Source organism: Seriola dumerili, unplaced genomic scaffold, assembly GCF_002260705.1.
Source record: "Seriola dumerili isolate Sdu_G_001 unplaced genomic scaffold, Sdu_1.0 BDQW01000073.1, whole genome shotgun sequence".
NCBI lineage: Eukaryota > Metazoa > Chordata > Actinopteri > Carangiformes > Carangidae > Seriola > Seriola dumerili.
Window position 1 is genome coordinate 2,473,107 of NW_019174328.1, and position 14,839 is coordinate 2,487,945.

The window sequence follows — 14,839 nt, forward strand, 5'->3', positions numbered from 1 at the left end:
AGAGGTCTATAATGAGTCCTGCAGGACAGATCCGATGTTTGTTAATTAGGGGGAATTAATGAGGCTGGCTACAGCACGGGGCTCGCCTCCTCCTGGTGGCTTCATGGGAAAGCGCAACCTCACTTCTGTTAAAACAACTTCAGACTGTGGCATCAGAGGAAATACAGCAAACAGTTGCACAAAAAGCAACTTTATAGCCTATGAATAGGTTACAGACCTCTGTTCTCACTTCAAAAAAATAAATAAATAAATAAATAAAAAATAGAGAATCATTTCTGGAGGTGGAAGGAGTTCAGATTCCTGTTTGTACTTTGTAACACAACCAAACAAAAAAAAAGCCTTTGTATATTTGATCAATGGCGAAGCCAGTGTTTCTATATTTATCACGCAGGAGCATCACTGCCGTGCGTGTAATGTTTAGATGTGCTGTTTTAAAGGTTGCACACACGTTCATCAGCATTCATCTGGACACACTATACAGCACATCCTTAAAGAGAGGAGAACAAAGCTTTTAAATCCGCAGCTTAATAGAGCAGCTATAGCTTGTTTTCTAAATGGTAACATAGGACGTCACACCTGCGTCAGAGCAGCAATTATAAATGGATGTTTACATTGGATCTGAGCTGTGTAATTTATGTTAAAAACTTTGAACTGTCGGGTATTACCTCCCCTCAGGCGGGCACGCACGTTCTTACCAGCGCTTTGACTCCGAGCCTTGATGAGGAAGCCATAAAAAATAATGACACAAATATTCAAACTGATAGTATAGGGTATAAGAACTAGGCTATAGCCTATAATAATAATAATAATGATAATAATAATAATAATAATAATAATAATAAATAATAATAATAATAATAATAATAATAAAATAATAATAGTAAGAATAGAATAGAAATAGAATAGAATATTGTATATTATAATATGTTATATAATATATTATTCACCTATTATTAATATTAGTCGTATTATGTTTTAACATTTTAACAGCATGCACATGTGTAAGTAGCTTATTCTGATAATTCTACTAATAAGCCTATATCTCCACCGCATGAAAATAAATAAATAAATAAATAATGATAATAATAATAGTGACTTTGTTAACTAAGCTACTTTTCTCAGCTTTTCACAACTAGAGTTGAAACGCTGCCTTTACAATAGCGCCTGTTGCCTGTGAGTAGGTGAGGGAGGGAGGGAGGCAGTGGGAGAGAGAGAGGTGGGTGGAGGAGGAGTTGGTGGTGGGAGTGTGGGGTGACACCCTTTGCAACAAACCTGCCCACTGTAACAAGGCTCGGGCATATACAGGCGCTGACGGGCCGTGATGCTGCGCTCTTTGGGGATAAATGACTTGACGCGCCGCTGTGGGGCTTCAAAGCATGGGCATGCTGCGGACAGAGAGCAGAGAGCTCACACACATACACACACCCACACGCATATATACACACACACACCCACACACACACACACACTGCTTTCACACGCTGTCTGTGGATGCACAACAGGCTGCTCTCTCTGTGTGTGTCTGACTGGTTTCTGGATGGAGGATCTGTTGCTCAGGGAAGATAGTTGAAACTAATAACCAGATATTTCTCACAGTTAAAATGTAGCCTATGGATTCAGTTCATACATATTTGAGGTGGATTTGAAGTTTTGTTTTTGTTTTTTTTTTTTGTTTTTTTCGACACAAAATCAGCAGCATTAAATATTTCGGGTAAATAAAGGCTGTGATTTTTTTCGATGAAACAAGGACATGACTAGGTAATTAATCACCCCCTGATTTTTTTCAATGAACACCCTGTACTCGTTTATATTTGCAACCTTTAATAATATGTGCGTTTAATATAAATATTATTGTCACATTCCTCCTGCAGGATCTCCATCATGAATGTGGCACTGCAGGAGATTGACCCAGCGACTCCTAGAGCTCTGTTGCTGGCATGTGTGACTCTGTTGTTCTCCCTCCACCTGTGGCGGTGGCTCCGGCAGCGGTCGCTCCCCGGCCCGCCCGGTCCTCTCGCCTGGCCGGTCATAGGGAACGCTGCGCAACTGGGCAAGGCGCCGCACTTGTATTTTGCGCGCATGGCGAAGAAATACGGCAACGTCTTCCAGATCAGACTGGGCTGCCGGGCCGTGGTGGTGCTGAACGGGGACTCCATCAAACAGGCTTTGATAAAGCAGGGACCGGATTTTGCCGGCAGACCGGACTTCACCTCCTTCCAGTACGTCTCCAACGGGGACAGCCTCGCGTTTGGCACCATCACGGACTGGTGGAAGCTGCACCGCAAAGTGGCCCAGTCCACGGTAAGGATGTTCTCCACCGGGAACCCGCACACCAAAAAGACATTCGAGCATCACGTCCTGAGCGAGATCAAGGAGCTGCTGCAGCTGTTTGTGGGGAAAACCAAGGAGCACCGGTATTTCCCGCCCATGACGTATCTCGTGGTGTCCACGGCGAACATCATGAGCGCGGTGTGCTTTGGGAAGAGGTACTCCTATGAGGACGAGGAGTTTAGGCAGGTGGTGGGCAGGAACGACCAGTTCACCGAGACAGTGGGGGCAGGGAGCATCGTGGACGTGATGCCCTGGCTCCAGTACTTCCCCAACCCCATCAAAACCATATTTGACAACTTCAAGAAGCTCAACCTGGAGTTTGGCATTTTCATCCGAGATAAGGTCGTTCAGCACAGAAAAACAATCCAGTCCAGCACCATCAGGGACATGACAGACGCCTTTATAGTGGCGCTGGACCAGCTAAGAGACAAAACAGGACTCCCACCAGGGAAGGACTACGTGCCCCCCACTGTTGGGGATATATTTGGAGCAAGTCAAGACACACTGTCAACTGCAGTGCAGTGGATCATCCTCATACTTGTCAAGTAAGCAGTTTTTCCTCTCATTTTAATGACCTGGCCTTTTACAAGCATAAATAATAGCCTATATAGATTATCATGGGAAATAACACAAGATAATAAATCAGAGTGAGCCCTCATCCTGCTGCTGAAGCTGTCCAGACTTGAGGAAGTTCAGCAGCATTTGTTATGTAACAGTGTAGTGGAGGAGCTGAGGCACAGAGGCAGTAAGATGTAAACAGGTGAAACTGCACACCAGTGGTGGGGAATCAAGTGCTCAGTCAGCGTGTCCACCACACAAGTAGCAGGATCTTTGCCAGATTTGACAGGAGTTCGTTTTCTAATCTTGCTTGATTGTTTAATCTCATCAGTGCCTGGGATTAAACAAATAAGCAGGCAGCTGTAACACAACACCCGGAGGTTTTAAAGGAAGAGATAGGGATTCTACCCCTGCAGAAAGTTGGCCGATGAAGGGACATTAAATTTGGTCCTCAGATCAGATGACACGGTGCATGTTCTCTAAATATCTGTACATGCGTGCTCACTTACACCTTCATTAGCTGATATGAAGAAGAGATGAATGGAACCTCCATCATCCTCACCTTAAACATGCTCACCTGTCACCTGTAGGTATCCTGAGATGCAGGTACGTCTCCAGCAGGAGGTGGACAAGGTGGTGGACCGCAGCCGCCTCCCCTCCATGGAGGACCAGCCGCAGCTCCCTTACTTCATGGCCTTCATCTACGAGGTGATGCGCTTCACCAGCTTCGTCCCTCTCACCATCCCCCACTCCACCACCGCGGACACCTCCATCATGGGCTACACCATACCAAAGAACACGGTCGTCTTCATCAGCCAGTGGTCCATCAACCACGACCCGGCCATATGGTCCCACCCGGAGACCTTTGACCCCCAGCGCTTCCTGGAGGAGGACGGAGCGCTGAACAAGGACCTGACCAGCAGCGTGCTCATCTTCTCCCTGGGAAAGCGGCGCTGCATCGGCGAGGAGCTGTCCAAGCTGCAGCTGTTCCTTTTCACCGCCGTCATCGCCCACCAGTGCCACATAACCGCAGAACCGGCCAGGCCGCCCACACTAGACTACAACTACGGTCTGACTTTAAAACCTCACCCCTTCTCCATAGCGGTGTCTCTGCGTGAACATCCGAGGCTGCTGGATGGAGCTACCAGGCAGGACATTGGTGAGGGGGTGAAGGGTGAGAACTCCTCAGACTGAATACAATAAAAGCTACAATAACAACAACAACAACTAAAAAGACAGAAAAAATGAAGGCTGAAACACAAAAGACTTATGAACCATAGCTCATGTTTGTGGGCTGAAAACTATATTTATAAGCTGCAATCTCAGGCTGAATTCTTACCCTTTACATATTGTTTTAAATGCGTAACATGACAGAGTCGAGAATGACTGATTACTGACTTATTTCCAAGTATTATGGTGCCAGACGGAAACAGACAGGCGTCTGTTTCGCAGGAGACACGGCGCGGTGCTGTGCGTCTCACACACACACGACGGGCAGGTCACCTGTGATGAATCTCTTTGAACATCAAACACGACCTGACAAACCACTCAGCAACTAGCATCTTCTTTTGATTCATCGAGGGGGAGGACTGCAGTCAGCTGCACATCACCAGCAAACAGCCTCAACCAGACCTCAGTACAGGCAACACTGCTGTTACAGGAGTCATAGCCGCTGCTGCTGCTGTAACACAACCCTGTGACTTTAGTGTGATTGCCATTCAGTAGGGACATCATAGTGTTGTCATGCTCTGTCAAATGTATAAAAAAAAAGTATCTCCAAAATGTCGGCTTTTCAACAATCCCTTAAATGTAAATCCCACCATTTAATTTAATTTAATTTAATTTTTTTCCTAATAAAGGTTCCAAACACCTTTTTAATGCCATAGAAAACTCTACAAAACAAAAACGATATGTGATATAGTACAGTAAGTACATACAGTAAGTAAACAATCAAAACTGGTGTTACAAGATTTTTATGTGACAAAAGCAATGTACCATTTAAGGTCAGTGAATAAGCTCATGGAGTACTTCAGCCCTTAAGCCTGATGTCTATTAACAAACCGTTCAGTACTAACGTCTAGTTTGTGATATATAGTGTGAATGTGTAGTTACTCAGGAATAAGGCCCTTTAACTAGAAAGCTTTTTAAAGTCATGTCATTAATATATTCTCAAACCTGCTGTAGATGCTGTTTGAAAGGACAAGGCAAAGGGTGTAAAGGGTACACCACACCTGCTGCAAGTACTGTTTGTGTCTGTGAACTGCTGTCCTATGAAAAGATGAATATTAGATCAGTGTTATTTTATTTTTTTTGTCACTCACAGAGGTGTTGTTACAGTTTGAATGTTGTAGGATGCTGCTCTATGGAAAACCTTTTTTTTTTTTTTTTTTTAACCCATCATGTAATTTCCATACTCAAGATGCCAGTAACCAAACTACTCATGTTATTCTATTTACAGAAATATTCATGTATTTGGGACACTTGGGGTAGTCTCTTTTTTTTTTTTTTGTAGACTCATCTAATTGCTTCTAATTGCTGTCTCAGCATGGGAGACTAATGCACTGACTGTAAAGTCTTGGATTTGAGTATTTGTTGACCTGCTACCTAAATATGTTTAAATCTTGGAAATAATAAGTGACTTTAAAGAAGTGTAAACAGACCTAGAACATGTTATCTCTATTTCTCAGGTGCCCCTTAAAACTGAGATGATACACCCTGATGAATGTAATAAATTTGACTGTTTGTAGATCCCGATATATCGACTGATGCGGTCCAATGAACCTATCACTTTCTATATACAACCCAAAAGAGGTAAAAAAAACATGACAGCCCAGGACGATCTTCTAGAAGTGAAAGCATAATCATAATGAAGTTGTGCCACTGATGACATGGAAAGCAGTGAAAAAGCAATGTTTCCTTTTCCTCAGTAAACCTAGTGATACTATCTTTCCACAATCTGGTTTTGTACGTTTGAATGGGAATCACAGAGGACCGAGCCCACTGTTGAAATTACATCTTGCGGGGTGGGGGGGTGGGTCTCTCTACCTAAGCCATGACAATCAGTGTAGTACAGTCATCACGACAGGGGGTCAAGACATACCTCAAATCCAAACAGTACAGTATCTTTACCTCAAATGCTTTTTTATTTTATTTTATACAACTATACAACTTGGACAGGTGAAACATCTCTCTAGCATCACAGTACTTTAAGCTTTTGACTACACATTACTGCAGCTGTGATGTTGCTCTGCTGAGTATTTCTTCAACCTGCTTGCCTGGAAGTTGTTTTAATTATTGTTCCATATAATAAACAGACACTTTAACTATTCTGGTTTTCAACTGATGCAGTTTCCTCTGTGTAAACCTGGCTAAAGGTGAAAAACATTCACATTAAAACTAATAAGCATAAGCAGAGAAAGTAGGATTTAATATAAAGAAAAATTACATTTTTAACAAGAATTACCACCTTGTGGCTGTAGTTTATATCCATGTCTGTCCAGACTCCTATAATAAATGTAGTGAAGACTTTGAAGGAATTTAATAAAAGGTATTAAGTGTATCTTCTCATAATTAGCGTATGAATTCTTGACTTATGGCCAAACATGTGTTTTGTGTGCGACCTTGACCTTTGACCTTCGACCACCAAGTTCTCATCAGCTCATTCTTGATTCCATATGAATGTTTGGAGGCATAAACAGTTAGCTACCACAAATACATGCCGGTTAAAGGCAGGTAATCACTGTGTGGTTTTGGGTCATCCTAGATGAACGGTGACCAACGTGACAGAAACGTGGTGATGTCTTTTGTCGTGGCTCCAAAACGTTGGTCCTGTGTCGCACTGTCAGGGTGGTTCAAAGATGGCTGTTGTCACGGTGATGCAACTTAAGATAGCAGGCTATCTTAAGTTGCGTCACCGTGACAAAATTCTGACAGACAACGTGACTGCTGCTACGACTGACATCTACTAACCAACCAATCGGAACGCAGCCTGAAACGACGCACTCCATCAACGCGTTGCTAAGCACCATTGTTTACCATTAAAACAGCACAGATGGGTTATATTTTTATTCTTGCACATTAACTGGCGTCATAGGATACGATTCAGTAGGTGTCATCATTGTCTGTTGCCTATATCAAATTAATGTCGTAACCAAGTTTATTAGATCCATGTCGCTCAGTGTGGCTGCAGTGAACCTGCTGAAATCTCAGTCTGTACACGCCTGAAGATTTGGCACCAATGTGCCTCCGTATCTAATGCCGATCGGGCAGAGCTGATTAACACAGCGTTTCATACTGTCTCACCATGCACTCCTAAAAAAAAAAAAAAAAAAAAAAAAAAAAAAAAAAAAAAAAAATGCAACAAACTCCTGGCATGTTTCCAGGTCAGGTGGGAACAAAAGGGAAGTGTTTGGGAGATCCCTTTCCCTGCACAGCGTTTTATCTCACCCTGCCAGAACATCCTGTTCTTGATCAGCGAGAGGCTTGCAGCCAGCCAGCCAGACAACTTTTGGAGTGCGTGACAAATTCAGATAAAACTACAGTAGATGATTACTGATACGGCTCCCTCCACGCTCCCTTTCTCCCTTTTATCAAATACAATATTAAAACTGAAGACTAAATAGTGCCAGTGAAGTCATGTGTGGCTCCGTTCCAGGCATAATCTAATGGGAAGGAAAAACAACAAGTTTGCTTTTCCACGTCCTTGGTGAAATACAGAGTCAGACTAACAGACCATCAAACACAAATGAGCTAAAAAGTATAGAGAAGCTGACAATGTCTTGCTTAATATGCCTGCTTCAGTGGGATAATAACTTAAGTTATAATTAAAGCCAATATCAGCCTTAAGAAATTATTGTTTTTGTTGCGTTTCCCTCCTTGTATTACAGCAATCTGAACATGGAAGCAAATATCTCATGTACAGGACAACCACAGAGCTTTTATTCTGAAAATTATGGAAATTAAACACTAGACTAGGTCAAAACCTTGTAAATGGCTGGACTTTATGGTCAATGTGTGAAATCGAGGATGTAGTTGAAAACTGTTGTGGAACTGCTGTAAAACACTGACATCATTCTGGCAAGTGTCAGCTGGATTCAGCTCCTTATCTGTTTGCTTCTCTCCTCCTCTCTGTGCTCACATATACTGTCATATAATACAGCTGAATTCACAACAGAGCTGTTCTCACTTACATGTTTTTCTGTTCATGTTGTCAGACAACGGAACAAGTTTGAAATACCGACTGAAACTCGGCCTATTAAGACAACATGTTAACTTTTTGAGGGAGACATTTTGCCTCTCACAGTGCACTGCTCTACTACTCACTGAACAGAGACGATGCAGAAATGAAATGAGAAAAGAAATTCTCAAAATCTGCCAACAAATGCACTAAGTTGGCAACACTGCACAGTGTAAACATCACCCCAATAGAGACTGTTTGTGCCAATTCATATTGAAGAGCAACAGCCAATGGGGAAATTTCAACACTCAGCCCGCTGACCAGTAGTGTAACTTCATGACTCAAGTGTAACTTCATCACTCACTTCTATCCCTCACTCTATCATGCAGTCAGTCAGTCAGTCAGTCAGTCAGTCAGCTGATTTTGATCAAATAGATTTTTATACATCATAATTGTAGCCATCGCAGACAATGCTTCAAATGTGCATGTTGCTGTGTAGAAGCTACAAATTCCAAAAGACATAAACATGAATGTCACATGTTGCAGGTGCATTGTACAAGTTTGCTGGACACACATCATAAGAAGGGCTGTGGTGGAACAAGCCTGCTGGGAAAGATCAAATATTGCATGAAGAAGTGGTAAGACACATCTTATGTCATTACAGCTTAGACCTGTCAAGGCTGCATTAACGAGATTAGTTAATCTCTCCATTTAAGCTTGTATCCTGCATGGGCTGAGGATAAAACATGTACACATGCAGCGCATACACACAACAAGACCCTTCAGCTGTTGAGTATGAGTTGTGTAACCTAGACATAGCTGAGCTTAGACTGTGAATGGAGGGATATGTGGAGATCTGAATGAATGTTAGCAAGATTGTACAGATGTGGAATTCAGAGAGAGATGGTTTCTGGCTGTTGTTGAGAGCTGATAGGAGCTCAGGAATGAAAGGAGAACAGCTCTGAAATGTCAACACTATGTTAGTTGAATTCTAAACAATGTAAAGACCAGGTTCAGCTGGTCAAGACAGAGTTCAGGTGAGGACCAGAGCAACTGAGTAGTGGGGTGTTGAGGCGATACCTGCATTAGTAGTTAATTTTGAGACTGGTGGGTTGGTTGGGGTTAAAGGACAATTTTTGCTCATTTGCATTCTTGCAGAGTTGGATTGAGAAGATAAACACCAGTCTCAAATGTGCCTGTTAAATATGAGGCTACAGCCAGTTTATTTTAGCATAAAGACAGTTTAGCCTGGTCCAAGGTTAAAATCTGCTTATTAGCGCCCTTAAAACTCACTAATTAACACATTTTATCATTCATTCATTGCTCATACCACTTATCCTTTTTTGGTTGCAGAGGGGGGTGGAGCCAATCCCATCTGACAATAGGTGAGGGCGCGGTACACCCTGGACAGGGTGCCAGTCTATCACAGGGCTGATGTATAGAGACACAAATGACACACATTCATGTGACACACAGGACAGTTTAGAGTCTTCAATTTAACTAACGTGCATGTTTTTGGATTGTGGGTGGAAGCTGGAGTACCTGAACATGCAAACTCCACACAGAAAGGCCCCAGCCGGCCGGCAGGTTCGGACCATAAACTGTAAATAAGATGGGCGTACCCTTTGTAACATCACCCACAGGTTCCTGAAGAGCAGTTTTGAAGCTCACAGAGGGCTGCTCCACCGTCACCACCTTGGCAGTGCCTGAATCCACCCAAAGCCTGGCTAATCCAAAAATGAGCAAAGAGTGTGTGGAACTGAGACTTCGGTGAATGCCAGTCTGTGGAAAGCATACGCTCACCCACCTGTCAAAGAGGCCACGCCCTCAATTATGCTGAACTTTACAAGAATGTAAACAGGTGAGTTATATAAAAATTCAACCCCCGTACAGTTGTCATGAAGGAGGAAATTAGCTGTAGAGACCAAAACCATTTTTGTACCGGGCTGTAAACATGTTTATTTCTGTTGTAAAGTTGGACATTTTAACATGGGAGTCTATGGGGATTGACTCACTTTTGGAATCAGCCTCAAGTGGTCGTCAGATGAACTGCAGTTTTTATAGTTTTTGTAAAGACAAGGCATAACATGTTAATTGGTGAGTTTTAGAGGTGCTGGTAGGCAAATCTTGTTGCTTTTTGTTACCTACATGATTTTTGATTTGGTTTTTGTTACTTATATAGGACATACAGTAGAGTATAGAGTGGTATTGATATTCAGAAAGAAAATAAGTGAATTTCCCAAAATATTCCTTAACTCTGGCTCTGACTGGAACCACCATAAGAGTTTGCAGTTACACTAAAGTCTATGTGTGCCTGAGACTGAGTGAAAACTTAAAAAAATTAAAACAGAAGCCCAAGAAAACTGCACGGAAAGTGAAGAGAAGATTTTCACTTGCTCACGACAGACAGCAGTCCTGAAAAAGCATCTACCTGCCTCTTCTGTCTGGAATTTGAACTACCCCACAAAGAAAACCTGAAAGCCTTATACAACATGAGGTCCTGTCTTATACGCCAGCATGTATAGACATCAAGATTAGATGCAATCACACACAGAGACATGCTATATGATGCCTGTGAATAAGTATAAAACACTAAAAGGTTTCCTTCATATTTAAGAGAAAACAGCTGCTAGGGATTTCTGTGGCTGTGTCAACTGAGGTTTTTTGATTAAAGTGCACAGGAGGCTAATAAAAATCAGTCTTCATGACTGTATAAACAAACACCTGTGCTCATTTGGGAGGCACCTATTTAGAGTGGGAAAGAAATGCTGAAACATGACTAGACTGGCGAGACATTGGCCTGAATCTGATCCAGTAACTAATTCCCAATTGGCCTGGCACAAAATGTACAGTCTGGGGAGAAGGGAATGGATGTCTTAAAACTTTATACTCAAGCAGAAGCCTGCTGCTCAGTACATTTTTGTTGATTCTGGATCAAGATCAATTTAGTATATAACAAAAATCACTGTAAAAATGTAATTATAAATTACAGATTACATAAACTTTTTGCAGAATGTCTTACTCATAAACAGCAATAAAACTAACGCGCACACAAACAAGCTTAGAAACTTAAACAAGCAAGACAAATGACAAACGGCCAATTCCTATTAGGATTGCACAGATTTAATTATAGACTCCAGTACCATAAATCATTCAGTGCACACTGCCTATAATACTGTTATAATAGTATAACAGTTCAGTATAATCTCTATGTAGTGTATCAGATATGATATAACCTTGATGAATATTTTACTCTGCTTTGGCATTTCAAAAGAAATCAATTACATTCATGGTGCTGGTAGAAAAACGTGTAAAGTGACAGATAAAAACAGTTCTTGTAATTTTCCCAATGCAGGTATCATTAAAACATAAAATTAAATATAGTTAACCAGACTGTAAATTAATAAAAATCCTCAAAGACAAATCTCCAGAGTAAACAAAACTAAAAGTTTCACACAATATCCAAGTCTAAAATGCATCACACACGACAAACAATCACATAATAATTAGGAATGACTTAAATTAAATTTTCAACCATTATTTCAGATTTCAGTGGCATTATCTTGCCTGGAATGTTTTCACATGCACCATCACATCATGCTACAGCTACAGATCTGCCTCCCTGCTTCACTCATAACAGTTTTACTACAGAGCCATCGGTCCAACAGCAGAGTCAGTGGCTCCATTTACATGCACACAGTCATCTAATCATGTTGTTTGTTCTTCAGTCGACTAATGAAGCCTGAGCATCATAATTTGTCACTTCAGGTATAAAAGTGAATCACTCTGTGGATGTTTTTTACACTAACTGAAACATGAGCAAAACCTCAACTGAACCTAAACTGGGATAATTAGATGTTGTATATATGAATTGTAACAGGAACTTTCTATAAACATTAAACCCTTTTTTTTTCTTTTTTTTTTTTTTTTACCCCTATGTGGAAAAGTTTATAATAAAACAGATGTCTCAATAGAACAGATTTAGGATTAAAAACAATATAAGAGAAATAAAATGTCAGAGAATCAGAGCTCCAAGAAGTGACACGTGAAAAATCAAATGATTTAGGAAGAACCTTCCAGAAAGGCTCCAACAGGAACTCTGGATTCAAAAGGAAGTTTTGCTCAAAAACACCTGTACAGGTACAGGTCACTGGAATCACTCATGGGTTCTTTGCTAAACCCTTCATACATGTTTTTTTTGTTTTTTTTTTAAATGATCTGGCGAACATACAAACGAGCACATTATCCACAGGACTCAGTCTCAGATTCTGACCCACAGTCAATTGATAACCAGGGTTTAAAAAAATGTGAGGAGTGACATTCATGTCATATAAGTAAACTGTGATATAAACATTTGTAAAAAGTTCGGAGTAAAATGATTCAGTGAAGGTTGTTGACATACAGTGAATTCAGAAAGTGTTCAGCACACGTCACGTTTTTCACATTTTGTTCCGCAGCTTCATGCTAAAATAAAATACAATTACCTCATCAATCTACATTCAATACCCCATAATGACAAACTCAACGCCTCCACACAATCCTGTCTCTGATCGGCACTGTCAGCTGTGAGACCTTTTATAGACAGGTGTGTGTCTTTTCATGTCCAGTCAGCTGAATTTACCACAGGTGGACTCCAGTCGAGGTGCAGGAACATCTCAGAGATGATGAAATGTTGAGAAAAAGTGTCAGAGCAAAGTGTCTGAACACTCAGGTCAATGTGATATTTCAGTTTTTTCTTTTTAATAAAAAATGTATTTTTAATTTTGTATTTATTTTAGCATAAGACTGCAACATAACAAAAATGTGAAAAAAGAATCTATTATTATATTAATATATTCATCTACATGAGCTTGCTGCATGATCAAATGATTGTGCATGAAGTCTGCATGTAAATGTAGCCACTGAGCATTGAAGCTGGTCTGAATGACGGCAGAGTGAAGAGGGCAAGGGTTCGTCCAGTGGTCACGGCATTCCAAGATCTTTGTTTGGGTGCGCCATTGTCTGATGTGCTTTTGTTATTGCCACTTGAATGTGTGGTGGGAGACACAACAAAAAACAGGACGGAAGAGGAAGGAACAGCAAGTCCCATGAGTCACTGTCGCAAAAAGTGACAAGTCTTTGTTGTCAAGGAAACTCGGAGCAAACGGATTTCAGATAGAAAGTCTGCTACACGCTGCGGTACAGTAGACACAAATACTAACAATCACAGGGGGTTGATTAATGATTAATCCAATTTCTACAACTAGGTGTTTGAAGTTTTCCACCATTAAAAGAAGTTTTTATAACAACACGACATTTGAATAAAAGTCTGATTTAAAAGTTCAGGATGGCTCTGACTGTGGTACCCTATTGCTCCCATTGGTGATAAAATGCCACGTCACACCTCCCTCCACTCACAGAGTGAATTAACACGATGGCCTTTCAGTACACACTATATCAACACACACACACACACACACACACACACACACACACACACACACACACACACACACACAACACCACCACACAGGGAAAATAAATGCCAAACAGAATGATCGTCACACCCGAGCGCTGGGCAGAGCAAGTCCAGCTCCTTCTGTGCCTCTCCATCCTGAGGAAAAACAAACAACTGAAGAAAACAGAAGGAAGATGGATGTAAATACAGAACTGTGATGACAGTGACGAGGTTTACCTCTTTGGAGACGGCATTCATTGAACAAGCAGCTTCACACATCTTCCGAGCTTTTCCGTCTGCCCCAGGTCTTTGTAGCACTGCCGAAGAAAAAAACAACAGAAACTCACTGCACTTTTTTAGTCCCTGTAGGTTCCCACAGAGCGATCCATGTTTTACAAGACAACTGTGACTTAAAGTTTCTGGTACTAACCTTGGCCAGAAACACGTAGTTGAGTTTAGAATATCCTGGTTGGATCTCCTCAACCTGAATGAAACCAATAGATAAAAAAAGGTTTTGGTCCATTAGATAAATACTCTACAACTGTATGTATACATGTTTAAGAAAAGTCACCAGTAAAGCTATAACGGTAGCTGCTGGTATAAACATTACATATTTACTAATTGTTTAGATTTCAGTGCCTGTATTTAAATAAAGACACTGATCTTCACACATGAACGTTTTATCTGTATCATTAGAAAAAGCCAAGAACAGGAGACATTGTCCTTGACTCATCCTGACTCTTCCTCCTTTGCACCACCACAGTTAGTCAAGTACAGATAACCACAGGTTAGAAGCTGGGGATCTGCTACTGCCTTGCAGGATGTGTTTGTTAAAGCTTGACAGTCTCACCGGAGGCTCTCCTCCAGTGTCACGAGCGACGTGTCGTAACAGGACCGCTTGTGAGGAGGACGTGAGGAGGAGGCAAGCACGTAGGAATACTGGCCAGAAGCAAAATTAATTTCTCTACTATATAAACATACAAAATGTGGGAACACAGATTAAGACTTTCTACACTAGAGGCAAGTTTACGTTAAACAATCAGGACAGCTCAGGGGAGCTGTGAACTGTATGAAAATAAAAACATCAGCCTCTATATCAGTTCCTACTTTTGTGTAATTATTCTCTAGTTAGATCATAGAGCGGCACTGAAAACTATGTCGATGTTTCCAGACTACAACACAACCCCGGAGTTTTCAAACTAAAACAGGGCCAGCAGCGTTTCCAAAATCTCCTTTTTAGGTGCTCGAAAACTCCAGAGCAGTGTGGATGGGAGGCGAAAACATGGCAAAAGAAATGTGCTTTAAAACGAAAACGTATTAGTGTGGACGTAGACTGT

The 14,839-nt window shown here is 41.4% G+C and overlaps 1 protein-coding gene across 1 annotated transcript; it reads left to right on the plus strand.

Annotated features, from left to right (window-relative positions):
* Nucleotides 1–1,644: 1,644 nt before the first annotated feature.
* On the plus strand, nt 1,645–4,567 carry LOC111220624 (cytochrome P450 1B1-like). Its single transcript, XM_022743771.1, has 3 exons — nt 1,645–1,758; nt 1,872–2,876; nt 3,480–4,567. Exons 1-3 carry the CDS (start codon nt 1,751–1,753, stop codon nt 4,081–4,083), a joined length of 1,617 nt encoding a protein of 538 aa, XP_022599492.1. The 5' UTR covers nt 1,645–1,750; the 3' UTR covers nt 4,084–4,567.
* The last annotated feature ends 10,272 nt before the right edge of the window (nt 4,568–14,839 follow it).

Coding starts and splice junctions, on each gene's coding strand:
- LOC111220624 (XM_022743771.1), top strand. Junction 2,877..3,479: donor ATCATCCTCATACTTGTCAA/GTAAGCAGTTTT, acceptor TGTCACCTGTAG/GTATCCTGAGATGCAGGTAC.